Source organism: Pagrus major, chromosome 7 (assembly GCF_040436345.1).
Source record: "Pagrus major chromosome 7, Pma_NU_1.0".
Classification (NCBI taxonomy): domain Eukaryota; kingdom Metazoa; phylum Chordata; class Actinopteri; order Spariformes; family Sparidae; genus Pagrus; species Pagrus major.
In genome coordinates this window covers 10,321,846-10,336,350 of record NC_133221.1, presented here as the reverse complement: position 1 = coordinate 10,336,350, position 14,505 = coordinate 10,321,846, and the positions used below count along the sequence as shown (strand labels likewise).

General features: G+C 38.9%; 2 protein-coding genes across 2 annotated transcripts; both read left to right on the top strand.

Annotated features, from left to right (window-relative positions):
• The first annotated feature begins 2,091 nt into the window (after positions 1 to 2,091).
• Positions 2,092 to 7,217, top strand: LOC140999436 (cytosolic sulfotransferase 2-like). Its single transcript, XM_073469808.1, has 8 exons — positions 2,092 to 2,156; positions 2,835 to 2,973; positions 3,075 to 3,203; positions 4,992 to 5,092; positions 5,352 to 5,478; positions 5,564 to 5,661; positions 5,803 to 5,977; positions 6,057 to 7,217. Exons 2-8 carry the CDS (start codon positions 2,835 to 2,837, stop codon positions 6,167 to 6,169), a joined length of 882 nt encoding a protein of 293 aa, XP_073325909.1. The 5' UTR covers positions 2,092 to 2,156; the 3' UTR covers positions 6,170 to 7,217.
• A 1,974-nt stretch (positions 7,218 to 9,191) lies between these two features.
• Positions 9,192 to 12,000, top strand: LOC140999437 (cytosolic sulfotransferase 3-like). The gene is made up of 7 exons (XM_073469809.1): positions 9,192 to 9,325; positions 9,459 to 9,587; positions 10,509 to 10,639; positions 10,778 to 10,904; positions 11,004 to 11,101; positions 11,239 to 11,413; positions 11,501 to 12,000. The coding sequence occupies exons 1-7, from the start codon at positions 9,235 to 9,237 to the stop codon at positions 11,611 to 11,613; spliced, it is 864 nt and encodes a 287-aa protein (XP_073325910.1). The 5' UTR covers positions 9,192 to 9,234; the 3' UTR covers positions 11,614 to 12,000.
• The last annotated feature ends 2,505 nt before the right edge of the window (positions 12,001 to 14,505 follow it).

The window sequence follows — 14,505 nt, the reverse complement described above, 5'->3', positions numbered from 1 at the left end:
AAGCAACTTACTGTTTTGGCTTACTCATGGTGTGTAAACAAGTCTATCTGTGTCTTTTTTAGTCAGTGATTAATGATTCTCTTCACAGAGGTAAAGACTTGGCAGACCGGCTTCCCACCACTCCCTGTTTCATTAAAATTAATTTGTCAGGGGCAGTTCATATCCAAGTCTGCCTGGGAGCAGACGGCAGGGTAAAATCCATGGACGTGTGTTGGCCAGCAGTGATCCGCTGATGGCGGGACCTCCACATGCTCCTTCATGCAAGACATTATGCCCTTATGGGATGCCTCTAAAGTTAATCATCAAGATTAATGTTAGCTAAGTACACTTCTGCAAAACCACAAATAAATTCAGACTGTACATTTCTTTATGTCGCAACTTTATGTTGGTTTTTAGTTCAACTTTCTGTTTGGCTTAAAATACCTGTTTTGGAGGCCACAAACAGGGCTGGAAATGTCCAGGGCTCTCCTACAAAGCAGCCAGTTTTGACACCACAAACATGTCTGTGGATGGCCAGACTTCCAGTGAAAAATATCCCATTTTGGTCAGCACTATGGGCTGTGGTAGAAACTATAACATTTTGAAAATACAGTTTTGGTAGCAGCATGATTCTACATCATTTTCATTCCTGTTTTGAGCCAGACAGTTTTTAGAATCGTTGTATGTAGAAGTTATAAAGTTGGTATGCAGGACTTAAACATATCTTTATAAAGAAAAATACGTATGTCTGTCTACATGAACGTTGCCTACAAAAGAGTGAAAAAGAGGTAGAATCCTCTCACACAGAGAAGTATCAGTATCAGTGGGTTTCCTACAGTCTGAGCTCTAACCTTGACATCCTTTATTTTATATTTAAACCAATGCCTGTGGCGAGAGGACCCATAATACATTAGACTATGACTAATAATGATGGACACGCAGCGTCAACCCTGTATTGGCTTTATAGAAACAATGGCTTAGATGAACCATGGACACTCATTAATGAATATATAAACCAGCTTCTAATGAAGGTTATGAACTCTTTTGAATGTTCAAGATAAGCCAGTACAATGAATAGGAATCTGAGTTTAGCAAGCAGAAGGCAGGAACCCTCTCAAGAAGGAGTGTAACACAATGATCTCCGAAACAAATCTATTATATTTACATATTTTCATCTGTAATCTCTGGATAATTGTCTTTGTCAGCATTGTGCAAGCTATGCTAAAGTGACTTAAAGTCAGCAATGTGGACACAGTTTTCCCGACCCTGACCAAGCACCGAAAAATATATGCTACATTACCAGTGCTGCCTCTTTACTAGAGCAGTCAGAGGACCTGCACGGGGCCACATTCCTACATCCCCGCATCTCTGTTAAGTTTTATTGCCATTCCTGTCCACTAGATGCCCTCAGACTTCACCCAAACAATCGTGGTTACCTGACTCCCATATCCTCCCGTCTCCTTCATTATTCACCTGTCAGTACAAATGGTTATAATCAGGGTTTTTTTTTATTTCTTTTCGACCTCTTTACTTCACGTTTACTCCTACAGGTTTGTCTATTATAAGTCAGTGTGAGCAAGAACGGGACCAGAACTAAATTGCATTATTGTATAGTATTTGTCCCTTGGTCCAGACCAAATTATTTATCTTAGGCTGTGAAAACAGCCTAAGATAAATAATGTGAGCCTAAGAGAGCCAAAGAGAGTGAATAAGTGCATTTCTCACAGTGACTGGTTGGTGCTGTATGACTCCACTATTACTGTACTTTGATACTGCTAAAGGACACAATACAACACTATCAAAGGTATTGTATTTTGATCTTGATATGGTTGATGAAATACCACTTTTTATGTATGCAACAAAATTTACCATTTCATTCTGCGCGTGCAAAGATAAAATAATTCAAACAAACAAAGAGGAATGTTTTATTTTGTGAAACACTTACATCTTCAATAATGCTCTATGACCTGATTCAACCTGACTTCCATCAAACCTCCGACCTGACAGCAGTGCAGAGTTTTGGGCAGACTCAGAATGACCCCTGGTACAGTACACGCCTACATTCATTTCAGGAAGTTGTGCAGCATGATGCAGTGAGTGTTACGCAACAGACAGACTTCTTTAGTTTGGATGATACAGACACAATCACTGTTTTGGAGAAATACCAGCTCAACAGGGTGAGTTTGCAGCAGGCTAATTTGAACTTAAATATTCACAGAAGACAACATTCTATGGTTTTTAATATGCATGTTTTAAGAAAGTTGATCTCGCAGATCATTGATTGACCAGAATGACATGTCTTAAAGCTTCAAAAGTTACAGGTCACAATGAACCTTTTACCAACATTTTCATAAATGTTTAGTCCTTTCTAGGATGAATGATTAAAGGGTGCAGGTTCATACCTCATACCCAATCTGGTGAATATTTAAGTTGTGAACCAGATAGTCAAAGAAGCATATTAATCAGTCTACAGTACAGTACATCTGCCAAGTTTTTCCTTAAAGAAAAAAAGTTAAAGGGATATGATTTATTTTGTTTGAACATTTCTTTATGTTAGCGATGTCGTTGTTCTTTTATGTATTTCAGTGTGTATTTTTTTTTTGTTTCAGTGGGGAACACTTAACTGAGAAGGAAATGTGGCAATTTTTGCATTTCCCTGTATGAGCCACACCCCAATGCATGTTTTTACTGCTCTATGGCTCTTCACTAATCAATGTTGCACTGGCTACTGGTCAAATATGATAAATTGTTATCTAGACTGGACCAGATGATTACTCACTAATTTGCTTCAGTCCTGGCAGCATGGGCAAAATTCACAATGGCATATTAGTATTTTAAAACAAGCCATTTTGCAGATGGAGCAGCCACCACGACCAACACTGATTGACTTCCATGGAGTCTCTATGACCAAATACTTCACCGATAACTGGGACAACGTACAGAACTTCAAAGCAAGACCAGACGATATCCTCATAGCTACTTACCCTAAAGCAGGTGGGGTTGTGAGTATAGGAGTATAGACTAGGGCATCATTGTTATACTTGTATTCATGTTCTGTTGATTGACTGATATAGTATGATCTCATATAATCTCAGGAACCACATGGGTCTCCTACATCTTGGATCTTCTGTATTTTGGGCAGACATATCCAGAGCGCCAGACGTCCACTCCTCTTCAGGAGAGGGTGCCATTTTTGGAGATCTATCACCCGTTGCAACCCTCAGGTAGAATCATGTGCTCGCAATCACTCAGATATCTTTATATTACACCATGATCACTTTATTGGTGCACTTTGTCTCCATAATCTCTCATTATTATTGTTCTGTGTGTATAACCACAGTGAGTGAAATTTAACAGACACCGGACAAAGCCGTGTATCAGTTTTGTTTGCACACATGCACTCAGTTTGTGTGTCATATGGTGAAAGGGCTGCTTGATGTGTAAAAAGGCAACTGTTTGTTAATATCAATTCCACCATATCAACTTAAAGGCTGATAATGTTTCTGGTCACTTGAGGGCAGCAGATACAAGTTGTGAACACAACAATGACAGATCTTTTAACAAACAACACAAACAAACTCTTACAAAAAGTATCTGTCTGCAGGGACCCCTACCACTCCACTGCCTGCATTTGCATGAGCTGTAAGTCTGTGTGTTTGACAGAGCGCAGGGCTATACACAAACACAGGCAGGGCAGAGAGGCAAACAGTGACTAGGATGAAGCCTGCCAATTCGGCTGCATTCACACAAAACCTGGAGCATTGTGCAGAGGTGTGGCTGCGTTTATTTTTGCCTTAGAAACCAACTTCATACCTGCCAACACTCAAGATTTTCACAGGAATCTCCCTATCTTTAACCCTTCCTCGCACTGTGCTCCCATTTGGTTATTCATCCCAATCTCACAATTTCATAGTGGTCCAAATCAAGTGGGTGTTTCTTAGTTTGTGTGGGTTATGTATTGTCATACCTGGCAACCCAACTCAGAGGCAGAGGTTTAATTCCATATAGTGCCAGTTCACAACAAAAGTCATCTCATGACACTTTCCAAATTGAGCAGGTCTAGACCCAATATTTCCCCCCAAGAGCAAGTCTTTGGCGACAATGGTGAGAATAAACTGCCTTTTAACAGGCAGAAACCTCAGTGCAGAACCAGACTCAATGGTGGGTGGCCATCTGCCTCGACCAGCTGGGTTGAGGGACAGAGAGAGAGAGAGAGAGAGAGATATTTGAATTGATGTTGAATTTTAATATCCTTTTTGTAATTTCTTTTTAGACTTATATAATATAATATGTTATAATATCATATAATATAATATAATATAATATCACTTCTTCATTCAAGCTAAATGCCGCTCCCTCTCTTCATTCACTCTCTAGCTCGCTCGACCACTGCTGCTCTCTCTCTCTCTCTGTCTCGCCCATTGAGTTGGGAAGGAGGAGCCAACTCTGAATGTTTTTTGTACAAACAGCAACCGGCTAATCCTGTATAATATGCCTTTAAGTTGATATGGCGAACAGCTAACAGCTGCTTATTTATACATCCAGCAGTTACAGAGCAGCATTATCATTCTGTAGATTCTGTTAGACATTGCAGTAACAACAACGGTCACTTCCAGGTAGAAAACTGGCAGCTGATTTGCATTTCTGTTGTCATTTTCAGCCTTAACTGTAACCTTTAAAAATATATAGTTAAACATGTTGGTCAGACCTATCTGATGTTTCTACTGTGCTTATTTCATGTAATATATTGCTTTGCTAGCACCCTTGATATCTACACAACAGCGACATCTTATGCTACCTGCTTGTTTGGTTGCTCTCCTTTACTTTAGTCGGTGGTCCAACAGAAAAATTAGGTCCCCAACCTAATGTTAATGAAAAAGCTGTTGTTAACATATGAAAGCATAGAACATGCATTTTAGATTAATTAGATGTATACATGTTGGAATAATGTGTTTAAACAAGTCCATCTATCACATGTAATCAGTCAGTGAATAATGCTTCTCTTCATAAAGGTACAGACTTGGCAGACAAGCTTCCCACCACGCCTCGTCTCATTAAAACTCATCTACCGGTCCAGTTCATACCCAAGTCTTTTTGGGAGCAGAACTGCAGGGTAAAAGCAGTGCACACACAGTGTTTAAAGCAACAAAATGTAACTTCCTGGAGAAAGAGTTGATCGTTGAGTCTCATCCCCAGGCTGTCTATATTTGCCGTCCAACCCAAAGCGTCAATATTTGAAGATTTTGGGATGACACTCAACAATCAACCATCTTTCTCCAGGAAGTTACATTTTATTGCTTAACACATGAAATACGTGAATTATTATTATGGTGCTGACAGATTGTGATTTAGTGTTTTTTCTCTTTCTGTAGATAGTCTACGTGGCTCGTAACATAAAGGACAATGCAGTGTCCTATTACCATTTCGGCCGCATGAACGCCCTCCAGCCAGAACCAGGGAACTGGAGCACCTTTCTGCACGATTTCATGGAGGGAAAGAGTGGGTTTAAAGTGCTTTTACTGTAAAGGAGGAACAATATCATCTCATTTCCATTGTCCCCTCATACATTATTCTGTGGTTCCAGTGGTGTTTGGATCGTGGTACGACCATGTGATCGGCTGGTGGGAGAAGAAACAGACTCATTCAAAACTTCACTACATGTTCTTTGAGGATATGATTGAGGTGAGCTGAGAAGTGACAGAGATTGTGATGTGTTAATAACAAGTTAGTTTTAAGACTGCATGTTGATTAGAATGATAACCACACTGAACTTTTAATTTATGTTTCACGAGGCTGACACTCAGATTCTTTCATTTTCTGCAGGACTGTGGACGAGAGATAGACCAACTCTGCTCCTTCCTTGGTTTGTCTCCCTCTGCTGAGGAGAAGGAAAAAGTCACAACTGGATCGAAGTTTGACAACATGAAACAAAACAAAATGACCAACTACTCCACCGTCCAAGTAATGAATCAAAAGGTGTCTCCTTTCATGAGAAAAGGTACGCTAAAAAATCTGCTCGAAACAATGTTTTAAATATTTTTATCAGATGACCTGAATGATTCTTTCGTCCTCTCCAGGGAAAGTTGGCGACTGGAAGAACCATTTCACTGTGGCCCAAAATGAAAAGCTTGATGAGGATTACAAGCAGAAAATGAAGAATGCTACACTGAAGTTTCGTACTGAAGTTTAGAGTCCTGAACGATGATTATATAATGATAACATTGATGTTACTGGGTCAGGTGATGAAAGTGATTGATACGGATATTGTAAAAACAGTGTGGGACATTTCACACTACACTGATTTCGACTGATGTGATAAAACCATCAAAATCAAAGCTTGTCAGAAATGTTGAATCTCCTGTGGAAATTAATAAGACTGAAGTGTATTTGCTTATTTTATGTTTTATATATTCCCAAAAGAATCCATTTGTATAGATGAGTGAAGAGTTAACTTATTTTGGACAGGAAGTCACTACTCACATAGTGTCCTTCAGAATTGGTTTGGCAGTACACAGTGTTTCTTGCCATGTTTACTATTGTCCTCAGTTTGTGGCTCCAATAAATGTTTCAGTATGAAACGTCCAGATTTACTAAACTTTCTTCAGTAAGTAGCTGACCAGTACGATCGGTAATTACAGAATGAACTTCTGAGACCCCACTAGCTGCAAAGACAGTTTGACTGTAATGTGTAATTTTTGCAGCCTAATATTAGGTTATAGAAGCGTTTAATGAGTTATGAATGTGATGCCCTGTACATTGGGAGGGATTTCGATTGGCTGTCAGTGATTTTATCGTTCATCTAATCACTCTAAAAGTGATCCGTCATTATATGCCAAATGGGCAGCCTGAGTTTGAGTCATGTGAGAAATTAAATAGTTTTGAATTCTGTAATCAATGTACTGTAGAGAACATATCAGGATGTGAGAGGAGGGGAGATTTCCCCATTAGGTTTCAAGGGTCAGAAAGTCATATGAGGGGCAATTCTCTTCGCCTGAGGTGTTTACAGGAAGGTAGATAGGATGACATCTACAATCCAATTAAACGTCAAAGGGTCACTGGCCTGGGGAAGGCGTGATCAGTACAAACATCAGGGGGTCATTGAAGAAGTGATTATCAACTGTCGTAAAAGTATGTAACCCCATCTCTGTTGTATTTAAGTCGGAAACATTTGGAAGGCTGCAGAGAACACTTCGGGTCTTCTCTCCATGCTGCATGTATTAAAGAGATCTGATTCATCACGCTGAGTCTAAAATTCTTCTGAGAATTTGCAACTCTCTACCTCAACAAGGAGAATTTCCATTACAGTCACACCACTGGATATTTTAAGGACATCTGGAGACATTTCCAGCCATTTTTTGTGGCGATCAAAACCTGCTATTTTTCACAGGAAGTCAGAGTATCTCCGTCCGTGAGTATGGCAGTCAAAACAGATATTTCAAGTCAAGACATAATGCTTTCCAAACCCTAACCAAGTGGTTTTTCTGCCTAAACCTGAGCAGAGACTAAACACAGCATTGTGACAAAAGAAAAAAAAGAAAAATCAAACTAAACAGACGTAAAATTGCATCATAAAGTATCGTCCAGTTTTAACTCCCCTGTGGTTTTTCAGAAACATACTCGGCTAACCTTTATTCTGGCGATTGTTTGGTTTCCAGTGCAGACATGCAACAGACTGGTGGGTGAGGAAACAGACAAATACTTGGACCCCTTATTTTTATTCTAAGGTGGATGTAAGAAGCAAATTACGAACACAAGTCAATGTTAATTTTGGCAAGAATTTAAATTTAGTTCTAGTCTTAATCAGTGAACGTTAGTCAGTCTAATTTTAGTCAATGTTTTGCCTTGAGCTATGTGTTTAGTCATCCAGGCTGAGAATGTATAACTGACATTCTGTACTTGGACCTCTAAGCTAATTGCTAACACTCAAGAAGAGTGTTGAGCTATACAAACATTAAATATGTTCTCCTGAAGGGGAATTTACATACACCGATTAGCCACAACATTAAAACACCTGACAGGTGACATGAATAACATTGATCATCTCATCACAATGCGACGTTCTGATGAATGCTGGCATTCATGTGAATGCCATTTGACACGTATCACCCATCCAAACACTGTTGTGGACCAAGTACACCCCCTCATCACAACAACACTACCCGATGGCAGTGGCCCCCCAGCAGGACAATGTGCCCTGACACACCGCAAACACTGCTCAGGAACAGCTCGAGGAACACAAAAAAAGGCCCAAGGTGTTGACCGGGCCTCCAAATTCCCCAGATCCCAATCTGATCGAGCATCTATAAGACGTACTGGAGCAGGTCTGATCCATGGAGGCCCCACCCCCCAACATACAGGACCCAGAGGATCCACTATAAAACGCCCTGGTGCCAGACACCACAAGACACCCTCAGAGGTCTAAAGTCCATGTCTTGACAGGTCAGAGCTGTTTTGGCTGCACAAGGGGAACCTTCACAATATTAGGCAGGTGGTCATAATGTTATGCCTGATTGGTGTATATACATATTATTGAACCAGTAAACATACTTATTCAATATTTACCTTGGCAGACTCTGCTGGATGGTTTGTCTTTTTTCAGGAGTGGGACTGTCAACTTACACTGGAGCCAAGGCATACGGTAACAGGAGAAAGTTAAATATGGACAAGGTACGTCTTCAAATAACCAGGATTTCAATTTTCATGTCTATAGTGTGCTTGTTTTCAAAATATGATTACTTTCCAGTGGGGTTTGGTGCATGTTTAACATACAACATGGAGCTAATTAGAACAAAATTTTAAATGATATCTCTCAGACAACTTGTAAAAGTTAAAATTGTTTTCTGAGTCAATCCAAAATGTCATTTCATTTAACTAAATAATCTTATTCATATTCACTTTAAAAGCTGATTTTTCCACAGACTCTTATGGACTCTACTATTTACTCTTTATTAAGATGACATGTAGAAATGATTTTCTAAGACAATTTAAGTTTGCTGCTACAACTGAAAGTTAACCATGTTGTTTGCATCCTTTCCAATAACAATCATTGTTTTTGCAAGAGAACCATATGATTTGAGTCTTCTTTATTTCTCGTCTTGTAGAATGGTAAATTGTTTTCAGAGTCAATCTAGAATGTCATTTCATTTAACTGAATAATCTTATTCATATTCACTTTAAAAGCTGATTTTTCCCCAGGTTCTCAAGGACTTGGATTTTCCTTCACGACCAGAACTGTTTGATTTTCATGGAGTCTCAATGACGCACAATTTTACAGACAACTGGGAGAACCTTCAAAACTTTCAGGCCAGGCCAGATGATATACTTATAGCATCGTACCCCAGAGCTGGTCAGTCCTCAAACATGAACAGGATGTGTTTTGCTTGATAGCGTGGCTCCTGAATAGATGTGTGTATGGAGGTGAGGGATTGGGATTTATTTATTCATTGATTATTCATTTATTTACTTCATCTTTCTTTTAGGAAACACCTGGCTCAGCTGCATCCTTGACCTGCTGTATTTTGATGAAACGTCTCCAAAGCGTCAGACATTCATCCCAATCTTTAATAGAGTGCCAATGTTGGAGGTCACCTTCCCCTTGAAAGACAAAGGTCAAATTAACAATCACATACCATATTTGTCAGACAGGTGCAAACCATGGTTTTCTGCCTTTTTCTTAACATTGCATAACATTAATGTAGCAGCAACGACTATTTGCGTCTTCAAAATATGGTGCAGTAATGGCGTGCTGCGCAGAGAATGAAGTCACACTCCAACTCAATCACCAGAAAAAATGTTAGCTAAGTACGTTTCTGCAAAACAACAGATAAGTTGAAACCGAACTTTTCTTTATGTTGCAACTTTATGTCTGCTTAAGTTGAATTTTCTATTTCTCTGTTGTCACAATACTGTGTTTAGGCTCTGCTTAGGTTTAGGCACGAAATACATTTGGCTTGGGTTAGGAAAACACCCTTAGCTGCCATGATCATGGATGGTGATGGTTCGACTTCCTGTGAAAAATAGCAGGTTATGGCTGCCACAAAAATAGCTGGAAATGTTCCCAGGTGACCTTAAAAAACACCTGGTTTTGGCGTAAACAGCACTGCAGCATTTTTTATGATAAAAAACAATAAAAAGCTAGTGACTAAAAAAAAATTAACAGGAAACTGACATAATAACCGACAGAAAATATGTTTACAGGCTAATATTTGTTCAAAGGCAAGTGTCACTTTCTTTTAAATAAGACCTGCTAAATTTCAGGTGCAACAGTGCGACCAAGGAAAATGTTTAGTTTCACTTGACAGATTTTTGGGCACACTAAAATCATTATTCATAAAAAAAATGTTTTAAAATGTATACATCTTCTTGCTTGCCAAGTGTGTGTACCTCATCATATCACATTGTTAACAAACTGGTCATTTTATTTAATTTGTTTTAATTTTGGTCATCTGAACTGTTGGTGTGTAGATGTTTTGTATTGTTTTTAGTACACTGTAAGAATCATTGACATGTAACCTGTTAATAATGTACAGGACCAGGGGAAACTCCATCTGCGTTTAGAGGAACAGACATGGTGGAGAGCCTCTCCACCTCTCCTCGACTGATTAAGACTCATCTTCCAGTCCAGTTCATACCGAAGTCCTTCTGGGACCAAAACTGCAGAGTCAGTCATTTTTGTGTTATTTCAAGATGAGATTGGTGATTATAGCAATCTGTTCTAGTTTGAACCCTAATAATATGTAGAGGTATTTCATCATTAATGCAACACTGCTCTTCAGATAAGAGTTTTCTTGTTGTGTAGATAGTCTATGCAGCCCGCAATTCAAAGGACAGTGTGGTGTCTTATTACCATCTTGAACGTATGAACATGATCCACCCAGAGCCTGGAGACTGGAGCAGTTACCTCCAGAGGTTCATGGAGGGAAAGAGTATGTATGAAATACTATAATTAAAGTTGCTTGTATGAGAGATGCGCAGATTTCCTCCACACTCATCAAGTGCTTTCATTTATTGTTCTGTTGCTGTAGTGCTGTTTGGATCCTGGTATGACCATGTGAACGGCTGGTGGAAGAAGAAACAGAGTCACTCAAACATCCATTACATGTTCTATGAAGATCTGGCTGAGGTGATTTTTTGTTTTCGTGGCTTGTCTGTGCACGTGTTTGTGTGACTCCAACATCTCTTCCTGTTCACGTTACTTTTCTAAATCTCTGTTCGAGCTGGTAATAGTGCTATGATAATATTTGACCATGGTTCTTCCAGGATACTGGACGGGAAACAGACAAACTCTGCTCCTTCCTTGGTTTGTCTCCTTCAGCTGAGGAAAAGGAAAGAATTTTGAACAGAGTGCAGTTTGATAAAATGAAATCAGACAAAATGGCCAACTACTCAACGTTCAAAAAAATGGATTTCAAAGTTTCTTCCTTCATCAGAAAAGGTACAATCAACAGTGATTTTAATATGTGAAATGAAACAAAATTCCCTCTCCACCTTCAGCTAAAATACCTGACTGATGGTTCTGCAGGGAAGGTTGGTGACTGGAAGAACCATTTCACTGTGGCCCAGAATGAAGAGTTTGAGGTAGACTACAAGAAAAAGATGAAGGAAGACACGTTGCAGTTTCGTACTGAAATGTAGAGGACCGGCTCGGCTGAGCCTAACTAAGAAACCTGAACTGATGAAATACACAAAAACGTGCATGTTGTGAGTAAAATATAATATTTGATGAACAAAGATATTGTCTAACCAGTGCTGATCCTTTCCCACTATAGTGATGTTGATTGACGTTATATCATCAAAAATGAGAAAAAAAGAAATGAGCGAAAATCAAAACGTGATGAATGTCCGACATGTTGAATCTGCTTTTATAGAGTTTGGAAATCTGAATTGTCACTGGTTTGTGGAAATGAACTAGATGGAAGTGTATTTGCTTTATTAACATTGTACACAGCAGCTGCATTTTTTAACAATCTCTTGGAAACTATGTTGGTGTACATTAAAAGCTCTTTACTGAGTCTAAACAAAGAGATTGGGGTTTGTGTCTGTGTGAAACATAATACATAGACTTGTGAATTTTTTAAAGACTCTTTAAGACTTTAAGATTATTTTCACTTTCTTTTATTATTGTAGGTTTCAAGTCCTCTAGCCAAAGATATGGGGGGAGACATATTATTTCAGACTGTCAACCTGTCTGCCAGAATTTGTATTCCCCCCCCCCCCCCCCCCACACACACACACACACACACACACCAAAAAAAAAAAAAAAAATGGACAGATGAAGCCTGACCTTTAGGTTGTTGTCTGAAATAATATGTTTCCCCTCCCATATCTTTGGCTAGAAGAGAAGAAATGTGTTCATAATCAAAGAGGTTATAGAGTAGTATCTGAAATAAATCATTTGATGGTCAGGCTTCATCTGTCCATTTTGAGGGGGGAAACATATTATTTCAGACTGTTAACCTGTCTGCCAGAATTTGTATCCCCCAGTATCTTTGGCTAGAAGAGAAGAAACTTGTTCATAATCACAGAGGTTATAGAGTAGTATCTGAAGTAGCCTACACATTAAATAAATCAATCAAAGGTCAGGCTTCATCTGTCCATTATGGTACATTTCGAGTGAAGTAGATTTAATAGACGTAATTGAAGCCAGAAAACAATCACAACGATCTTGATTTTGGATATCGACGTTTATTTAGTTCGACAAATTCCATACCAGGACTTGAATTACAGCGTGTTATATGTCAATCACATGACGAAATGATTGCCTTGGTTTTTCCGTTCAGTACGTAGTACGACGTTATGACGTACAAGAGAATAAAAGCATTTATTTTGATGGGTGGGCCATGTTGCAAAACCTCGTAGATAATTACAACACCAGAACATTGAATTAAACAATGCAATTATTGTTAGTTTTAATTTACTTGGGTTAAAGCAAGCGCAGCGCTGTTTCCGCCTTCGCTGAAGGAATGCGCGCTCCCGCGGCCAGGGGAAACAGTTTCTGTCGGGGATACCAACATTGGCACGACACCGGCGGCCGCCACGCAGTCATCACCAGTTTTTTTTTCCTGCTAATCTACTGTTTCACAGTCCAGTCCGGTAGGTGGCAACTATGCGTCTTTAAGTTGGCTGCCAGCCGGCAGCCGCCCGTGCCCACCAGCTAATTGAAAAGAAGAAGAAGGAGAAGAAGAAGCAGTAGCAACAAAGACGATAACTGAGTATCTTTGGTAGTAGTAGTGAAGCACTTATAAGGAAAAAATATGGATAACATCGGTAAAAAAAAACGCAAAGAAAAGGGTGGGGCTGAGAAGGCGAGGGGGGAAAAAATGCGACATTTAGAGAGTGAAACCGCTAAATGTCGCAAACTAAGTGAAATGTTCAGTAAGTATGAAACATGACATGAGAGAGGGAGAAAGAGAGTTACTTGCTGGCTGATGTTAGCAAATGTTATTCAGGTGTTGCTACATTTTTATCTATACCCAGTTTGTGTTGCTCAGTGCAATGCAAAAAATTATATGAAATAAAATAAAGTGAAATAATGATTATAGTAGTTAAAACAGCTCCTCTTTAAACATTTTAGGTGTAAAATGCCACATGCAGTAATATTAAGAAATAGGCTATATACTGTATATATAAAAAACTGGTGTGCTTTTACTTTTTAAAGTTTTGGTAACGTTACAGTTTTCTGATAATACTTACAAACTTTGAAGACTTTGAATACAGAAGTTACATTTGTAGTGGTGTATTTTCATTATTATTTGTGCAGTAAGTTAATTACTGCATACATTAATTAAGATTATTGAGTAATAAAGTAATCATAAGATTGCATGGAATAGATGATATAATATGCTGTTATAATCAATTGGATACATAAAACCTGTTTGTTTTTTAAAAATCCATTCCATCATTTGTTTATTCAGGTTGAGCTTAGACCAAGGGCAGAGGATGACACCCACGCCAGCTCAACCTTCGCTCAACCTGCAGTGTAATGAGACCTTCATTTCTTTGTGAATATTCAAGTAAGACTAGAATACTATGCTCTTAACACAACATCTAGTCAACATCAGTGCTATTGCTGTAATTTGGATGGTATAGTGTCATGAGTCATGATTAAAGTATTGTGACACCCGTGCCAGGCGTTGATGACTTTCCGCGTACCGATTGTTGTGGGCCGGCCGATATTATTTTGCTGTTATTTATTGTAGTCCCAGTCCGTCCCTGCGACTGGGAGAACCATTTCACTGTGGCTCAAAATGAAAAGCTTGATGTTACTGAGTCAGGTGATAAAAGTGATTGATGCGGATATTGTAAAAACAGTGTGGGACATTTCCCACTACACTGATTTCGACTGATGTGATAAAACCATCAAACTCAAAGCTTGATTAATGTCAGAAATGTTGAATCTCCTTTCATATGTTTTTGGAATCTGCATTATGTCATAGTTTGTGAAAATTAATCAGACTGAAGTGTATTTGCTTATTTTATGTTTTATGTATTCCCAAAAGAATCCATTTGTATAGATGAGTGAAGAGT